At 39.2% G+C, this 19,906-nt stretch overlaps 1 protein-coding gene across 1 annotated transcript in view; it reads left to right on the forward strand.

Annotated features, from left to right (window-relative positions):
- FAM13A (family with sequence similarity 13 member A) overlaps positions 1-19,906 on the forward strand; it is a 243,773-nt gene that overhangs the window by 108,886 nt on the left and 114,981 nt on the right. The window contains exon 7 of the mRNA XM_016203224.2: positions 17,316-17,479. Coding sequence (XP_016058710.2) covers positions 17,316-17,479 — 164 coding nt within the window. The remainder of the gene's footprint in view (positions 1-17,315; positions 17,480-19,906) is intronic.

Here is a 19,906-nt window from a genome sequence, read left to right on the forward strand (position 1 = left end):
CTTATCTATTGATGAGCACTTACGTTGCTTCCACAACTTGGCTATTGTAAATAACACTGCAGTGAACATAGGGGTGCATATATTCTTTCAAATTAGTGTTTTGGATTTCTTGCAGAAGTGGTATCACAGGTTCATAAGACAGTTCCATTTTTTAATTTTTTGAGGAGCTTCCATACTGTTTTACATAGTGGATGCATCAATCTGCATTTCCACCAACAGAGTACAAGGTTTACCTTTTTTTCACATCCTCACCAACACTTGTTTGTTAATTTATTGATGATAGCCATTCTGGCAGTTGTGAAGTGATATCTCACTGTGAGGGTGGTTTTTTTTTTAACTTTAAATATATTTTTATTTTTTTAGTATAGTTGGCATACAATATTACATTAGTTGCAGTAATTAGACATTATATGAATTACTAAGTGATCATCCCAGTAAATATAGTACCCATCTGACACCATACATAGTTTTTACAATATTATTGAGTGTATCCCCTATGACGTACTTTACATCCCTGTGACTATTCTGCAACTATCCATTTGTACTTTTTTTTTAATGTATCTTTATTGATTTCAGAGAGAAGAAGGGAGAGGGAGAGAAGAAACATCAATGATGAGAGTCATTGATTGGCTGCCTCCTGTATGCCCCCCACTGGGGATTGATCCCACAACCCGCACGTGCCCTGACCAGAAATCAAACTGTGATCTTTTGGGTCATAGGCAGATGCCCAATCGCTGAGCCACACTGGCCAGGTTCAATTTGTATCTTTTCTTCTTCTTCTTCTTAAAGAAGACCCTTTAACATTCCAGGTAATACTGGTTTGGTTATGATGAACTCCTTTAGCTTTTTCTTGTCTGGGTTGCTATTTCTGTGTCTCTTGATTCTAAATGATAGCTTTGCTAGGTAGAGTAATCTTGGTTGTAGGTCCTTGCTATTTATTATTTTGCATATTTCTTGCCAATTCCTTATGGCCTACAAAGTTTCTGTTGAGAAATCAGCTAACAGTCTTATGGGAGCTCCCTCATAGATGACTAACTGCTTTTCTCTTGCTGCTTTTAAAATTCTCTTTGTCTTTAACCTTTTGCATTTTAATTATGATGTGTCTTGGTGTAGGCCTCTTTGGGTTCATCTTGTTTGGGACTCTCCATTCTTCTTGGACTTGTATGCCTATTTCCTTTACAGATTAAGACTTCTGTCATTTTTTCACATAGGTTTTCCATTTCTTGCTCTCTCTCTTCCCCTTCTGATACCCCATGATGCAAATGTTGGTACACTTGAAGTTGTCCCAGAGGCTCCTTATACTATTCTCATATTTTTTTATTTGTTCTGATAGGGTGTTTTCTTTTTCTTTATCTTCCAAATCTCTGATTTGATCCTCTGCTTCATCTACTCTTCTGTTTATTCCCTGTAATGAATTCTTCATTTCATTTACTATATCCTTTATTTCTGACTGGTTCTTTTTATGTTTTCTAGTTCCATGTTTATGTTTTCTTTCTCTTTGCTGAAGTTCTCACTAAGTTCATCCACTATTCCATCTAAGTGCATTGAGCATCCGTATAGCCAGTGTGTTGAACTCTGCATGTAGTAGATTGCTTCTTTCCATTATGTTTAGTTCTTTTTCAGGAGTTTGGTTCTGTTCTCTCATTTGGGACATGTTTCTTTGTCTCTTCATTTGGCTGCCTCCCTGTGTTTGTTTATGTGTGCTAGGTGCAGCTACTATGTCTCCCAGGCATAGTAGACAGGTCTTATGTAGTAGGTGTTCTGTAGGGCCCAGTGGCACAGCCTTCCTGATCACCTGATCTGGGCACTCTGGGTGCACCCCCAGTGTGGGCTGTGTACACCCTCCTGTTGTAGTTGAGCCTTGATTGCTGTTGGCATATCAATGTAGGAATTTACTCCCAGACCCATTGGCTGCAAGGATGGGCTACAAGCACCATGGCAGATCAACTGTCTCAATGCCCATCCCATGGAGCAGGACTTATTTTAGTGGGGCTCTGTTGTCTGCTGAGCCCCTTGAGTGTGTTGCTTGTGGAGGCAGTTGGGTGGTGTTTCAACATGGTCTGAAGCTGTCCCTCAGGTATGCTGGCTCTGGGACCTCCCCGGAGGTGCAGACCAACGTGAGCTACCACCTGTGTTCTTTCCAGGGCCACCCAGCATGAGCTACTAAGTGATCTGCAGATGACTGGTACTTGTGCTGGACTTGAGGTGCCCAGGAGAGGCCAAGTTGTGAATCAAGGCCGGCTGCCACTAGTGCCAGGTCTGGGGCCACTTAGCAGAGGTACAGGGCATGCTGAGGCCAGATGCTGCTTATTTGAGAGATTTTATGAAAATCTGAAGCATGATCCTATTTAGGCCATTTGTATGGAAAAGCTACTGGAAACAGCTTGGGTGGGCCCACAAGTTGGGTGGGGCGTGGTCTCAGGGTATCACCAGGGCCAGGCAGTGTTAGCCAGGTTGATGGAGATTCAGATATGGTACATGCCTACCAGCTCTGTGAGGTAAGGGCTTAAAAAAGGAACAGTGGCCTCCGCCAGCACTTCATCTGGGAGAAAGTTCGCTCTCCAGCTCTCACCCTGATGCCAGACAATTCATTTCCTCCCTGTATGTACCTGGTATCTTTTGAGCTGCTGCCCCAGAGCTGGAGCTTAGAGCAAGTAAGTTTGAGTAAGTCTGTGTGTGGACCATTTAACAGGAACTCTTGGGACTCTGGCAGTCTCCATCTTACTCAGCCACAATCTCTACTGGTTTTTACAGCCAGACATGATGGGGACTTCTCTTCCTGGCATCTGGTGGGGCTGGGTCCCCTTGCTACACATGGGTGACTTCTGCAGCTGAGATATCCCTTCTGATTTTTATTTGACACATGGGCATGGGACCAGCCCATTCTGTGTCTTCACCCCTCATATCAGTCTTGATTTGATGTTTTCTCTATATCCTTAGTTGTAGGACTTCTGTTCATCTAGATTTCAGGCAATTCTGAATGATGGTGGTTCTGTAGTTTAGCTGTAATTTTGATGTGGTTGTAGGAGGATGTGAGTACTGTGTTTTCCTATGCCACTATCTTGACCAGAAGCCCTTATTGTGGTTTTAATTTGCATTTCTCTGATGATTAGTGACATTGAATATCTTTTCAAATGTCTATTGGCCATCTGTATGTCCTCTTTGGAGAAGTGTCTATTCAGGTCCTCTGCCCATTTTTTAATCAGACTGATTTTTTGTGTGTTCAGTAGTATGAGTCCTTTATAAATCTTACATATGAACCACTTATCAGATAAAACACTGTCAAAATGTTCTCCTATTCAATGGGTTGTCTTTTCATTTTGTTGATGGTTTACTTTGCTGTGCAAAAAGTTTTAGTTTGATGTAGCCCTATCTGCTTATTTTTTCTTTTGTTTTCTTGCCTGAGGAGATATATCAGAAAAAATATTGCTAAGAGAAATGTGAGAGAGTTTACTGCCTATGTTTTCTTCTATGAGTTTTATGGACTCAAGTCTACATTTAAGTCTTTAGTCCATTTTCAGTTAATTCTTGTATATTGTATAAGAAGGTGGTCTGGTTTCATTTTTTTGCATGTATCTCCAATTTTCCCAACACCGTTTATTGAATAGACTATCTTTACCCCATTGTATATTCTTGCCTTTTTTGTCATATATTAATTGACCGTATAGACATGGGTTTATTTTGGGGCTCTCTATTCTGTTCCATCTGTTTTTATGCCAGTACCATGCTATTTTGATTATGATAGCCTTTTAGTATAGTTTGATATCAAGTAGTGTGGCACCTCCAACTTTGTTCTTTCTCAAGACTTCTATGGCTATATGGAGTCTTTTGCAGCTCCATATATTTTTTGGATTATTTGTTCTAATTCTGTGAAAAACATCATTGGTATTTTGATAGGGATTGTGTTGAATCTGTAGATTACTTTGGGTAGTGTGGACATTTTAACAACGTTAACTCTTCCTATCTGTGAGCATGGTATATGCTTTTATTTACTTGTACCTTCTTTAAATTCTTTCTTCAATGTTTTGTAATTTTCCAAGTATGGATCTTTTACCTCCTTGGTTAAATTTATTCCTAGGTATTGTTATGCAATTGTAAGTGACATTTAGTTTAGTTTCTTGTTCTTATAGTTTATTATTGGTGTATAAAAGTGCAACTAATTCCTGATTATTTTATATCTGGCCACTTTGCTGAAATTATCAGTTCTCGTAGTTTTTTAGGGTTCTCTATATATTAGTATCATGTCATCTGAAAGTAATGATAGTTTTACTTTTTCTTTTCTCGGTTTAATGCCTTTTATTTCTTCTTGTTGTCTGATTGCTGTGGCTAGGACTCCAATATTGTGTTCAATAGGAGTGGTGAAAGTGAACATCTCTTTCTTGTTCCTGATCTTGAAAACTGTTTTAGTTTTTCCTCTTTGTGTATGATGTTAGCTGTGGGTTTGTCATATATGGTCTTTATTATGTTGAGGTATGTTTCCTCTAATCCCACTTTGCTGAGAGTTTTAATCTTAAATGGGTGTTGGCTTTTGTCAAATGCTTTTGCTGCATCTATTGATATGATTATATGATGTTTATCCTTCATTTTGCTTATATGATGTATCACATTAATTGATTTGCAGATATTGAACCAGCCTGGCATCCCAAGAATAAATCCCACTTGATCATGGTGTATAATCTTTTTAATGTATTGCTGAATCCAGTTTACTAGTATTTTTTCTATTTTTATTTTTTGTTAATCTTAAATTGAGGATTTTTTTTTTTCATTATTAGAGAGAGTGGAAAGGTAGGGGGGAGAGAAACATTAATGTGAGAGAGATGCATCAATTGGTTGCCTCCCAAATGCACCCCAACTGGGGCTAAGTATCACACCTGGAACCCAGGCACATGCTGTTGACCAGAAATCAAACCTGTGATTTCAGTGCATGAGTCAGTGCTCTAACCACTGAACAACACTGGCCAGGGCAGTTAGATAACATTTTCTTGAGAATTTGTGCATCTTTGTTCATCAGGGATATTGGCCTATAATTTTATTTCTTTATAGTGTCTTTATCTAGTTTTGGATTTAGGATAAAGCTGGCCTTATAAAAATGAGCTTGGAAGTCTTTCCACCTCTTGAACTTTTGGAATAGTTTGAGAAGAATAAGTGTTAATTCTTCTTTGAGGGGTTTGTTAAAATTCACCTGCAAAGCCATATCGTTTAGGACTTTTGTTCATTTGGAGTTTTTTGATTACTGATTTGATTTCATTTGTTGTATTCAGTCTGTGCAGATTTTCTGTTTCTTCTCCATTCAGCCTTAGACAATTATGTGCTTCTAGGAATTTATCCTTTTCTTCCAGATTGTTCAATTGGTTGGAATGTAATTTTTCATAGTATTTTCTTATAATCTTTTGTATTTCTGTGGTATTAGTTATCACCTGTCCTCTTTCATATCTATTTTATTTATTTTTATTTATTTGGATCTCTCTCTTGTTTTCTTGATGAGTCTGGCTAAAGCTTTATCAATCTGTTTACCTTTTCAAAGTACCAGCTCTTGGTTTCATTGATCATTTGCAATTTTTTTTTTAGGCTCTTTCATTTACTTCAGCTCTGATATTTATTATTTCCTTCCTTTTCTTCACTTTGGACTTTTCTTATTATTCTTTTTCTAGTTCCTTTAGGTGTAAAGTTAAATTGTTTGAGATTTCTCTTGTTTCTTGAAGTAGGCCAGTATTGCTGTGAATTTCCCTCTTAGAACTACTTTGGCTGTGTCCCAGAGATTTTTGGGGGGTTATTATGTTTTCATTTTCATTTGTCTCAAAGTATCTTTTGATTTTTTCCCTTGGTCTTGCTAAAACATTCATTGTTTAGTAACATATTATTTAACTTCCATGTGTTTGCGTGTTTTTCAGGGGTTCCTTTTGGTAATTGACTTCTGGTTTCATACCAGTATGGTCAGGGAAGATACTTGATATGATTTAAGTCTTTGTAAGTTTAGTGAGACTTATATTGTGTCCTAACATGTGGTCTATCCTGGAAAATGTTCCACGTGCACTTGAAAAGAATGCATATTCTGCCCAGCTGGCATGACTCAGTGGCTGAGTGGCAACCCATGAACCGGGAGATCACGGTTTGATTCCAGGTCAGGGCACAAGCCCAGATTGTGGGCTCGATCCCCAGTAGGGGACTTGCAGGAGGCAGCCAATCAATGACTCTCTCATCATTTATGTTTCTGTCTCTCACTTCCTTTCTTTGAAATCAATAAAAACATGATTTTTTAAAAAGAATGTATATTCTGTTGCACTGGAATTAAATGTTCTAAAAATAATAATTAAATCCATCCAGCCTAATGTACCATTTAAGGCCACTGTTTCCTTGATGATTTTCTTCCTGGAATATCTGTCTATTGATGATCATGGAGTGTTAAAGTGTCTTGTTTTGACTGTATTACTATCAATCTATCTCTTTATGTCTGTCAAGATTTGCTTTATATATTTAGGTGCTCCCATGTTGGGTACATAAATGTTTACAATGGTTATATCCTTTTGTTGGATTTATTTCTTTATCATTATGTAATGTCCTTCTCTGTCTCTTATAGTCTTTGTTTTAAAGTCTATTTTGTCAGATATAAATATTGCTACCTCATTTTTTGTTTCCATTTGCATGAAATATTTTCTTCTATCCCTTTACTTTCAGTTTGTGTCTTTGATCTGAAGTGGGTATCTTGTAGATAGCATATATATGGATCTTGTTTTCTTATCCATTCAGCCACCCTATTTTTTTATTGGAGCATTTAATCCATTTATATTTAAAGTGATTATATGTAAGTATGTAGTTATTGCCATTTAATTATTCAGATTTATGTTCCTCTTTTTTTCTTCTTAAAGAGGTCTCTTTAGCATTTCTTATAATACTGGTTTTGTGATGAGGAACTCCTTTAGGTTTTTTGTGTGTGGGTATTTCCTTCACTTTTAAATGATAGCCTTGCTAGATAGAGTAGTCCTGAATGTAGGTCTTTGCTTTTTTTCACTTTGAATATTTCATGCCAGTCTCTGTTGAGAAATCACCTGACAGTCTTATGGGAGCTACTTGAAGGTAACTGTCTTCTCTGGCTGTTTTCAAGATTATTTTTTTTGTCTTTAACCTTTGACATTTTAATTATGAGGTGTCTTGGTGTGGGCCTCTTTGGGTTGATCTCATTTGGAACTCTGTGCTTCCTGGACTTTTATGTTTATTTTTTTCATTAGGGAAGTTGTCAGTCATTATTTCTTCAAAAAGTTTTCAATCCCTTGCTCTCTTTTATCCTTCTGGCACCCTTATGATGCAGATGTTGTTACAGTTGATATTGTCCAAGAGGTCCTTTGAACTAACCTCATTATTTTAATTTTTTTTTTTCTTATCTAATTGGGTGTTTTCTACTACCTTGTCTTCCAAATAACTGAATCAGTCCTCTGCTTCATCTGTTCTAACATTGCTTCTCCTGTTGGTTCCTTCTAGTGTATCCTTTTTTTTTTAGTTGATTTTTAGAGAGAGAGGAAGGGAGAGGGAGAGAGGGAAATATTGATGTGAAAGGGAACGTCCATCGGCTGCCTCCTATAGGCCCCCTGCTGGGGAATGAGCCCACAACTCAGGCATGTGCCCTGTCTGGAATCAAACCAACAAACTTTCCGTGCATGGGACGGCACCCAACCATCTGAGCCACACCAGCCAGGGCCCTTATAGTGTATTCGTCATTTCAGTTATTGTATTCTTCATTTCTGACTAGCTCTTTTTTATGGTTTCTGTGTCCATTGAAGTTCTCACTAAGTTCCTCAGCATCCGCATAACTATTGTTTTGAACTCTATAGCTGTAGATTGCTTGCCTCCATTTTATTTAATTATTTTTCTGCAGATGTCTTCTGTTCTTTCATTTGGGGTATGTTTCTGTCTCCCCATTTTGACTACTTCTGTGTTCATTTCTGAATGAGTATGCCTCCTAGTCTTGGTAGGGTGGCCTTACGTAGTAGGTGTTCTGTAAAGTCCAGTGGCATGGTCTCCCTGATCATGTGAGCTGGTTGCTCCAGGAGTGCCCCTTGTATGGATTTTGTATATCCTTCTGTTGTAGTTGAGCCTTAATTGCTTTTGGCATGTTCATGGGTGTAGTTGCCTCTCAGGCTGGTTGGCTGTGAGGACTGGCCACAACCTGTTTATGAGCTGCTGTGCATGGGCTGACCCCAGAAAGCATAATTTGCCTCAGCAGGGTCTGGCGCTTGCTGAGACCTTTCTTGGGTGTGCTGCCTGTGGAGCTAATCAGGCTGTGCTCTGTTGTGGTCTGAAGCCAGCCACTGGTTGTGTTGGTTCTGTTGCCTTTTGGCAGTTCATGCAAGGCCCACGGCACCCTAAGACCCACTGCCACCTACCAGCTGCCCTTTAGGTTCGCCCACTAAAAGAGCCTCTAGCAGTATGTGACTTGCATGACTCAGGGTCTCAGGAAGTCACCACCTAAGGGTGAGCGATGTTCACCGGTTAATAGAAATTCAAACTCGTTGTCAGTGCTGGGTTTGAGGCCACTCAACAAAAGTCTCAGGGTACACCAAGGCCAGCCATTAACTGCCTGGGGCCTGTGGACCTTTGCAGTGGGGCAGGGTCTCAGGGAGTCATTAGGGTAGAGCCAGAAGAGTTCATCAGGTTAAAGCAGATTAAGATTTGGTGTGGAAGGAGAGCTGAGAACAGGAAATGTGGTGCCCATCAGGAGTGCAGAGAAACAGCCTTCACCCTAAACTCAAACAACTCAGTCTCTCTGTGTGCCTCTGGCACCCTCTTGAGTTTACCTGGCATTCCTTGAGAGTTTTTTAAGAAAGATTGAAACACAGGCCCAGGTTGGCTACTGCTGGCAGAGCCCAGAGCCTTTCCAAGCTGGGTAGGGCAAGGCCTCAGAGAGTTGCCAGGGTGGAGCTAGTGCAGCTCCCAGGCTATTGCTGCAGGACTCAAGGCAGGAACAGTGGTACCAGTTTGGAATTCAGAGAAAATAGCCATTGCCCTAAAGCCATACAATTCAGTCCCTCTCTGTGTGTCCCTGGTACCCCCAAGATTGCCCGGAATTCCTTAGAAGTTTTTTAGAAAGACTGCAATGCGGGCCCAGGCTAGTTGGCTCTTGCAGAGTTTACATCCCTGTTTGAGTTGGGTAGGGAGGGACCTCTGAGCATCATCAGGGTCAGGCCAGTATAGCTCCCTGGGCTAATGTTTTGGGGGGGTTGTGCTGAATCCAGGAAAGATGGCGACCCCAGGTGGTGCAGGAGAGGTCAACCCAGGGATATTGACAGCTGTCCCTCAAGCCCATTCCCCAAAGCCACACAACTCTGTCTCTCCCTGTATGACTCTGGCATCCTCCAATCTGCTGTGCCTCTGTTGGAGTCCAGGGTGGATGCCTGCAAGTGACATTTTGTACATTGCCCCCTTTACAGGATGTCTGGGCTTGCAGCAGCCTTCCATCTCACCTGGGCAGATGGAAACCCTGCTGATTTTCACAACCAGATATTATGTGGGCTCCTCTTCCTGGCATTGGTGCTCCAGTCTGGGAGTCTGGCATGAGGTTGAGACCCCTGGGTCCTCTTTGGGGGCAGCCTCTGCAGCTGAGATCCCTCCAGATTCTCAACTACCACCTGTGGGCGTAGGACCAGCTGGTTTTGCATCTCTGACCCTCCTACTAGTCTCGACGGGGCTTCTTACGTCCTTAGTCATAGGACTTCTGTTCAGCTACTCTTCAGATGGTTATCTGGGTTGACTGTTCTATAATTTAGTTGTAATTTTTGTATGGTCCTAGGAGGAGGTGAGCACAGCTTCCATCTACTCCGCCATCTTTGGAAAAAAACTGGAAAGAAAAATTGTGAAAGTCTTATTTTTAAATTCCTAAACTGCTCAGTTTACACAGTCACTTTTTGCCTGAAGTGTTTCCTGAGGTCAGGGACTCAAATGCATAACTTTGTAAAATTGTAGTTGGAACTGTGTGGATATTAATATAAAAGGCCTCACCTTACTTTCATGTACAGATTTATCTGTGAACATCTTTTAAAGGGTGAGACTTTCTTACAAGTACCATGTGATTTCACTCATATGTGGAATTTAATGAACAAACTGAACTGCCAAGCAAAATAGAGACAGACTCGTAGATAGAGAGCAGGCAGACAGCTCTGGAGTGTGTGGGGAGTGGGGGTTGGGCCGGGGGGGAGCTGTGTGGAAGAACTGAGCAAAAAAGAAAGAGTAAAAACTCATGAGCGTGGACAACAGTGTGGTGATGACAGGGGCAGGTGGAAGTGGAAGAGGGCATAGAGGAGGGGGTAAGTGGTGATGGAAAAAATAAAATATAAAAATAAAATAGAAGGTGAGACTTTCATGAGCTCAATTTCCAGGACAGATGGCTCTACTTGAAGCCACATAGTCCTAGTAAATGTTTCCTGACCCTGGTCTTGTGTTAATAATTCCTATACTCTATAAATTCAGGTTCTTTTCATTTCTGTATCATAGCTGTTTTTTAAACTGACACAATCTGAAACTGAATATAAAAAAGTTATAAGAGTAATGTTTACACATAGAATTAATTTTTTTTATGTTATCAACTGATAATCTAGTAACATTTCAGTATTTCTGTGAGGAAGGTAGATGATATCATTTAGTTCTGTCATTTATTTGTTCATTCATTATACAAATATTTAATGGTCGCCTGTCATTTGCTGTTCTAGAATGCAGGGCTACAGCAATTAACAAAACAAACCAAAATTTCTTCTGTGTAGAGGACGTGAGAAGGGCAGAGTTGAAAACGGGTACTAAGCTGCTTGTTACTTGCTTAGGCCACACTATGAACCTGTATTGGTCTGATAGCTTATATTTTAAGATGAACTTTTTTTAAATTGTGAAATTTCTGTCTTTTCATATATGAATAATTTTTTAGCAAACTAAGTTAAACTTATTTCATGCTAAAGTACAGATTCACTCTAAAACTTATTAGATCAAGATGAGATCTTAATGTTATAACTTTAACATTGACCCATTTTTACAAGAAAATAGCGAGAAAGAGAAAGGTATGTGCAAGAAACTAATCCTCAAATTCCCTAAAGCATGTTAATACTTTTCTCAGAAAAAGAAAAAGAAAAACCCACAAAAACCTGGGACATTAATTAGCACTGTAGCTGGCACATAATAGATTAGTCAAATTATTTATCAGGAGAATTGCAGCCATTTAGTAAATAAACCTCACTTTTGAAAAGCAAGATTCAACATGTTTGGACAAAAACAGGTTTTTTCTGAGTTAGAGGGGTTTTTTAAGTTTTTAAACTAGAAGTGCCTAACTTTTTAAAAAACATCAAAGCTAAACATCTCTGTTTTGGTATTTTGTTATTTCTTCTTAGGAAGATTATGAGTTTAATGAGTATGAAGGAAAGCGAGAGACTTTGCCTTCTTCATACAAATGACAGGTGGAGAGGAGGAAAGGGCAAGCCCATGAGGACGTCTAATAGACTTTATTTAGAATGTCTAAGTGTTAAAGATTAACTTTGCTGCTTTCTTCCTTCTATCACAGTGTTTCTTCACCATTTGAGCCTTGAATATAATTTTTTGCCATATTCTAATCATCTCTGAAAGTACCTGATGATGAAAAGAACAGACTTAGCAGATTCTGTAATTTCAGAATGCAAGCACAGTCACTGCCCAGTGTTTAGGGTGACTTCTGGGACCAAAACATTAGTTTGTTATACTTAAGCTTTTAAAAATTTATTATTAATAATAATTTTAAAAGTTATTATTTACCATTTCATAATAGCATAGTAAATTATTATTATACATTTTTCCTGCAGTTGATTCATATGCACTTTACTTTTCCGGGAAGAAACATAGTAAAGGGAAAACCCACTTCACTTACACAAAGGAAAGGGAGCCACGAACTTTGGGGAGACAGGTCCCTGTCCAGAAAACTGAGTCCCACCTTCAGATCCATCCATTCCCTTGTTCTAGTCCTGCAGGCAGACAGCTCCGACCTCCACGCGTACGTGAGACAGAGGACCCGCAGCCAAGGCTTACTGCTGTACCCTTCCAGTGACAGATTTATTAAAATATTAAAGTCAAGGCATGTTATTTTTTATGACTTTTTTATTTTTAGTCATATTCAAGTATCAGTGGAAATGAGAGCCAGGTATCACTGATATGTTTTTCAGGTGCTGGATTCTATGATTTTTAAAGATGAGACCATCTTAAAACATTTGCAGTGTTGACCATAACAGAATTTGGGTTTTGGCCTTTGAAATTTATTCATGTATGTTTTAAGTATGGTGATGACCCAAGTTTTATTGAAGGAATATAGCTATCTCTAAGCATTTTTTTTTAATTCTCACCTGAGGATATTTTTCCATTGATTTTTTAGAGAGAGTGGAAGGGGGGAGAGAGAGAGAGAGAAGCATCGATGTGAGAGAGACACATCAATTGGTTGCCTCCTGCACGTGCCCCAACCAGGGCTGGGAATTGAGCTTGCAACTAAGGTACGTGCTCTTGACCGGGAATCTAATCCACGGCCCTTCGGTCCAAGGGCCAACACTAACCACTGAGCCAAACCAGCCAGGGCTCTAAGTATTTTTATTGCTAACTGAGCTCACACTATATTATATGTCATAGCAAAATTACTTCACAGTCTCATTAAAAACTTCGTAGACATTTTAATGGCTGAATAATCCTTCATCATATAGATATGCCAAAATTACCCATTATAGTAATTTGGCTACTGAGAATGATTACATTTTTGCCTATTGCAAATAAAAATATGACAAACACATTTTCCATATAGTTTTGTCCTCATATCTGATTTTTTCCTAAGATTATTTTACTAGAATGATTCTGTGGGTCCAAAGAGATAAATTTAAGGAAAGTTTTAACTATTAATGAAATTTTTAAAAAGAGAAGAAAATGGTTCACATTATGGGCTGTAATGTGACTTTTATCTAAAAATGGTTTTTCTCTTGCAATTCTAATTCTTAACATGAAACCCAATATAGGGAGTCGTGATAAGCACAGGTGCTGAGGCTTGGTTATCCGGGCTGTAATTGTAGCTCTGCCACTTACTCACTGGGACAAATAACTCAGTTTCCTCATCTGTGAAATGGTAATAATAAAGTAATAATAGTCCCTGTCTCTTTGGGTTGTTCTGAGAATTAAATGTTTTGAGAATTAATTTATGTAAATCTCTTGAAAGCATGCCTAGCAGAAAGTAAACGCTCACTAAATGCTTATTTATAATAGCATCTAAGAGAATATTTCCTAATTTTATATTCTCAAAAGTTATTCTTTTGTTTCCATTCCTATGGCATCTCAAATACTAGAATCACTCAACTTCTCAATCAGGCTATTCCATACCTGCAAATACATGCATGGAATATACTCTTTTTAAGATTTCTGGAATTGTTAGTATGTTAGTTGTACACATAAATTGCATAGCGTGTGTCTAGGTCCTTATCTCAAATAGCCAGTGGCAGATTTCTTCTGAGCAAAATGTTTCTCATAGATGGCTTCGGGGCTTTTATAGTTTTCACCCTCAAGTATAAAAGTTATCATGAAAAATTCACTAAAATAAAGAAGCAAAGTGTGGGGCGAATTGGTGAATATCTCCAGTGGAAAGAGGAAGCTGGCCTCCCAATCAGAATCCCAAACACGTGGCTATTTTCCTACTGCAGCCACACATTAGAGATGGCTGCAGGTGGTCTTCCCAGACATTACAGGAAGGCTTTTGGCCCTATTTGGAGTCCCAGCCCAATGGAGCTTAGCAGAACCTCATGACACTCTAGTGACACTTGCCTAGACAGCAAGGCAGGCCTAAGAGCCCTGCTTGGCCCCATTCCTGCTAAGAGTTGATCTTGACATGCCGATGGCAATAACAGGGAGAATGGAGCTAGAAGAAAAGAGTATTAAGAGAGGAGTTGTTTCCTGGCCGGGCGTGGCTCAGTGGTTGAGCTTTGACCTAGGATCCAGGCGATCAGGGTTCGATTCCCAGTCAGAGCACATGCCCGGGTTGGGGGCTCGATCCCCAGTCGGGGGCGTGCAGGAGGCAGCCGATCAATGACTCTCTCATCATTGATGTTTCTATCTCCCTTCCTCTCCCTTCCTCTCTCTGAAATCAATAAAGATATATTTAAAAAAAAAGAAAGAAATGAGTTGCCTCTGATACAGGTTTCATCTGTATTACCATTTCCTCTAAAGCAGGGTTTTTCAGCTTCAGCTCTACTGACATTTTGGACCAAATAACTCTTTTTCATGGTAGGCTGTCCTGAGCATTGTAGGACATTTAGTCACATCCCTGCCCTCTGCCCACTGGATTCCAGTAGCACACACCCTCACTCCCGTCATGACTACCAAAAATGTCCACACACGAAATGGGCTCCAAGTGAGAACCACTGCTTAAAGCCACACTGTAATAACATGTCCCTTGTACCCTGGAGCTTGGCCAGCTGGTGTCCTACTCCTCCTCAGAGAGTTCTGTGATGAAAGGGGCCTTGAGCACCGCCTCAGGGTTCACCACTAAACTATATACAATCTGAAATGGACACCCAGAAGCATAAACATAAAACTATCCCCTCTACCTACTTTATAAGGCCAAGGCTAAAATCACGTGTTCCTAAAAAGCTCAATTCCAGATACGGTAAAGACAGTGATCTCCTCATTTCTCCCAAAGTTAATATTTTTGTACTAAAATTAATTACATCAGTAAAACAGCAGGTTTTAAAATCACTCTATTCATTTTCTATAGTGAAAATGTATAGTCTTCAAGGTACATCTTCAAGAGTATTTCATTAATCACCTTTAAAAATGCACATTCCCTTAAACATATGTATATATTCCACACTTCTAATAGTCTCAGTTACTGAGCTACTTACTTTTCTAACAAACTTCATAAGTACCACATAAGCTTCATGTGGCATTTTCAGGTTCTGTACAGAAACTCAATTCTTGTACAACTTTGGTATGTATTAATAATGAGTTTAGATTGTAAAATTCATGGTTAATAGCAATCACATCTGTTATTTCTATAAAAATTAAATTATCACAGAAATACACTTAGATTAGTATAAAGTGACAAAATGGAATCAGTTGTATATTACTTTTGTTTTAACCTAAGAATAGTTCTCCTTTATATAAATTGTTGAATTGGATTTAGAACCCCAAAATTTTCACTGAACCTAAATGTCATGTCCTTATTTTAACACTAGGAAATGTAGCCAAATGATTGCTGTACTATTTGTTTTAATATTGAGAAAATTAAGTCTGGCTGGAAGTGCTTTAGCTAACTAGTTTGAAATTAAACTGCTTTTTCAGTGCTTCAATTAATTTTTCATGTCTATTCTTATGAAAAATAATCACAGCAAAAGGAGTCCCTTTATAAACTATATAATAGCATATATTTGTACTTTTCACATTTTCTTGCTGTTCATATGAATATTTCTTTTAGAAGTAATCTTGGCATGTATCTCTATGAACTATAGTTAGTTTATAATTTCTGAAAAAATTGTCCTGCTGTCCTTGGTTTTCATGAGCTTACAAATGCCCTATAGAGCTATGCAACCAAACAATTAATTGGTAATCATTAGATTTGGGCAGATTTTATATGACAACAATATTAATGAAAGCTAGCTTTTATTGTGTATTTGCTTTGTGTTAAATGTAACTCTTTGCTAAATTATTTTTTTCCCCCAATTTATTTTAGAGAGGGAGGAAGGGAGTAGAGACAGAGACAGAGACAGAGAGGGAGAGGGAAACAACAATGTGAGAGAGATGCATCGATCAGTTGCCTCCCAAACATGCCCTGACCCAGGGACTGAACCTGCAACCTGGGTATGTGCCCTGATCAGGAATCAAACCCGCCACCTCTTGGTGTACAGGACGACACACCAACCAACTGAGCAACACTGGCCAGGGTGCTAAATTATTTTCATATATTATTTTTATGTAATCCTCCTAGAGATGTGATTTTTTATATATTTATGTACATAATTGTCTCCATATTATCTTAGACCCTTGCTCAGTAACTGCCTTGGGAATATCTCATAATTGAAACTTGTGTTGTCTCATAATAAGTATTTTTTAATGGTTTCAAAACATTGTTAGACTTTATGGTAAAAACGTTAAAAATAATAACATAAAGAAGAAGAAGAGAGGAAAGGGATGGAAGAGGGGAAGTAGGAAGAGCGTGAGGCTATAATCTCGGTCCCTAGGATCTGGTTGAGGTCATATAATCTAGAAATGTTTGACAGCATAATTATGAACTAAGTTTAAGGCATCACATGACATGTAATCAAGCGTAGATAGTGTTACAGGAATTCAGAGTTGGAAAAGCTCCTTAGGACCTGCAGTAGTTGAGAAGCTCTATGGGTAGTGGATTCTTATCTCAGCTTCAAAGGAAGTTGGAGTTTGGTTTGTTCTTACACAACTGATGAGTGGCCAGTGACGAACTGATGACATTCCACATGGAAAGACCAGCGTGACAAAAGCCTTAGAGATGAGAAAAGCTTCCAGTGTAACAAATACAGTTGATCCAAGGGTTTTAAATTTTCCTGCAATTCTGACATGATTTATATACATTTTTAGGAAAAGAATATTGGTTGTATTCACATTCTTTACAGTCTAGAATAAGAGAGCATGAGGGTATTTGGGGGGTTGGAGGGAGTACATAATAACCTCAGATAGGAGAAGTCAATACACCTAGGATTTGCCACTTGTGTTGCCCATGATTTCAGAAATATAAGAGAACTAAAAAGGTTGTGTTTTGCCTATTTCTTAATTAAAAATTATTGTATCATAATTTGCTCTACAAAGAGGATTACAATAGAAATTATTAGCAAGCTGGTGTGTAATTTGCTTGTTGATAGTAAATATTTCTAGACACCTTTCCAACATTGGCATTCTTTATTTCAGTGGTTCTCAGTCTTTTATTTGTCTGCCTCTTTCTATCTCTTATTTCTTTCACTCTAGGTTACGGTCTGATATACTCTCATAATCTTTCATTACATAGAATGATTATTCTAAGGAGTGTTAGGCCTGAGGAAGATTTGTTTCAGAATCCAGGGGAGAGGGATATGGGCCATATATGGTTTGGAAGTTCCCCTTGGAAATATTGGTATCTCCCCCTTCACTGTGCCCTTTGCTATAGAAGAATTTTTATATTATTTTAAAATCCATACCTAGGTTTATAAAATCCATACCTAGGTTGGAGTGTTAATACATGAGATTATTAATAAATTAGAATGACTTTTCTTCAGTTACTTAATTTGAAGGGTGTGTGTGTTTTTTAATTCTTCTCTCTCTCTCTCTTTAATTTTATTTTCTAGATCCCAAAGTCCAAGAGTGAGGGATCTATTCAGGTCCACAGGGTACCACAACCAGAGCTATCTGATGGTGTTCCTCGAGTCAGCCTGCGGCTAAGTCGTAGAAAACCCTGCTGGGATGACATGAATTCAGCAGAGGACACCAGTGGGGCCAAGTTGGTATCCAGGTTGGCATGTTTCCTTTGTTTGCACGTTACATATTGCATTCTCTGCTCCGATGTATAGGCCCACATACATAGGTACCTTTGTATTTATCTACCACTAGGGTCAACAGGATGCAGATCAGTAAAACTATTTAAAATTCACTCTTAAGTTTTGAGAATATTCTGACTAATAGTTCTTATCCCAGAAGCATTTCTGGTTTGTTATATTTTATTTCTATATCAAAACAAATTTTGTAATCAATTGGACCATGCTAGGCTCACGGTTAAAATTGGGAGAGTTTCTTTTTGGATCCCTTTTCATGGTATGTTCAGTGGCCAATATTATCTGCAGTTGAAGTAGACGTCAGCGTTGTTCCTGGGGCCAGCTCTTACTAACAAATTTGCATGTTGCCTTTTCTCCATTATGTTGCACAAAGCAAATTTCTTGGGTATACTTGAAGAACAAGGCATGCAAATATTTTTTTAAAAATAAAATGGAATCTGAATCTTATTTACTCATAGCATAAAGAATTTTGCCTTTTAAGAACTTTTTATTTTTTACTATAACTTAAAACCTATTTCTGAAATTTAAAGTTTCATTCTAAGACAGCTCTGAAGAATTAAAAGAGATTTAAGACATTAAGTGTGTAAATAATATAGTTAAAGAGGATTCACTTTGGATTGCCTTGTAGAAGAGATGGAGTTTTAGCTGGATTTAAAAGGTGAAGATAATTTAAATTGGTAGAAAACGAAGACAAGGCTCTTTTTTGTTTTGTTTTTAAATCCTCACCCGAGAATATTTTTTCCGTTGCTTTTCAGAGAGAATGGAAGGAAGAGAGAGAGAAACATAGTTGCCTCCTGCATACTCCCCAACTGGGGGCGAGCCTACAACTGAGGTACGCGCCCTTGGCTAAAATCAAACCCAGGACCTTTCAGTCCACAGGCCGACGCTCTAACCACTGAGCAAACCGGCTATGCGACAGGGCTCTTATAGATAGGCCTAGTTAGGAGGCAGACTGGGTGTTTGGGAAATAGCACGCAGGTGCTACATAAAGAATTAGGTGGAGATAAGGCTGGGAAGGTAGAGGAAGGCCAGGCCATGGAGGACCTTGAACGCCAGCTGGAATTATTTTTACATTCAATCTTAAGTTGAACAAATGTTCAGCACTTCACTTCTGCTTCCAGGAAGTGCTTTAGGACAGGGGATGCAGCAGTGAGCAAAGCCAACCAGATCCTTGTGTTTATGGCCCCTACATTCTAGTGAGGGAGGCAATAGCAAGACACTTAGAAAAAATAGAAAAAGACCCATAAAGAAGGTCATGTTAGCTCTACTAAATGGGATCATTGAGAAACTAAAGCAGGTTCATGCAGGGGATGGACTCAAAGAAAATTTTAGTTTGAGTAGACAGAAAAGACCTAAATGAAGATATGAAGGGAGAGGAAGAGGGGAGTCTGTGAAGATCAGAGAGCGCATCTATGTAAAAGAACCAAGGTAGGGAAACCTGGCTTCCTGCTGCTGGTGTTAGGACTCCAGTGAGAGTGTCGGCTGGGAAGGGACCGGTGATGGGGAACCATGGTAAGTTTGTATATCAGGAAAAGTAATCTTCCATCCACATGCAGATCTGTTGGAAGAGCGAGAGTTTGGAGGTAGATAGAGTGTTGGTAGCAACTTCAACAGTTGCTGATCTTTGTTGAGATCTAGTTATGTGGCACTTGCTTGCTGGGTGCTGGGGATTCAGGAAATGAGAGGTGTAAGTCCTGCATTTAGGGGGGCAGAGAACAAGTAAATAAAAATTCAATAATTATCATTAAAAACACATTTACCCAGTGCCTATTATGTACCAGGCACTGTGAAATGGGCTGGTAAGAAAGTCATAAATACGGTTCAGGTTCTCTTCTTAAGGAGCTTCAAATATAGTCCACAGGGTGCTGTCCGAGGACAGAGAAAGGGCACAGACCACGTTTGGAGATTAGGATCAGAGGTTTCGGAAGGAGGAGGACTTTTGAAGTAAGGCTAGGAGGTTAAGTAGAAGTTTACTGGGCAGGGAAATCAAGATAAGGGTGCTCTTGGGAGAAGAAAAAAACAGCAGCATGGGCAAGGACGTGCAGGGCAGTGCCGACAGTTGGGAGGAGAGCGACAGCCCAGCAGTGGTGGACTCGGGACATCTGGAGTTTGCGGGGGAGGGGCTGAGTGGTTTAGGGGCCTCAGCTAAATACGTCTAATCAGATACCCAATACTAAGGAGTTTAGAGTTTCTCTTGAGAATGATGAGTGATTGCAGAAATATGAGCAGGAAAGTGATATAAGCAGACCTGTATTTTATAAAAGATCCTGCGGCAACTCTGCAGAAGGAAAGATTAAAGAGAAGAGTAGAGGTGCTAAGAGAGCAGCGAAGAAGCTGTGGGACCGTCCAGTGCAAACTGAGAGCCCCTGGGAAGTCGCGGTCGGCAC

This window comes from Miniopterus natalensis, chromosome 1 (assembly GCF_054644295.1).
Source record: "Miniopterus natalensis isolate mMinNat1 chromosome 1, mMinNat1.hap1, whole genome shotgun sequence".
Classification (NCBI taxonomy): domain Eukaryota; kingdom Metazoa; phylum Chordata; class Mammalia; order Chiroptera; family Miniopteridae; genus Miniopterus; species Miniopterus natalensis.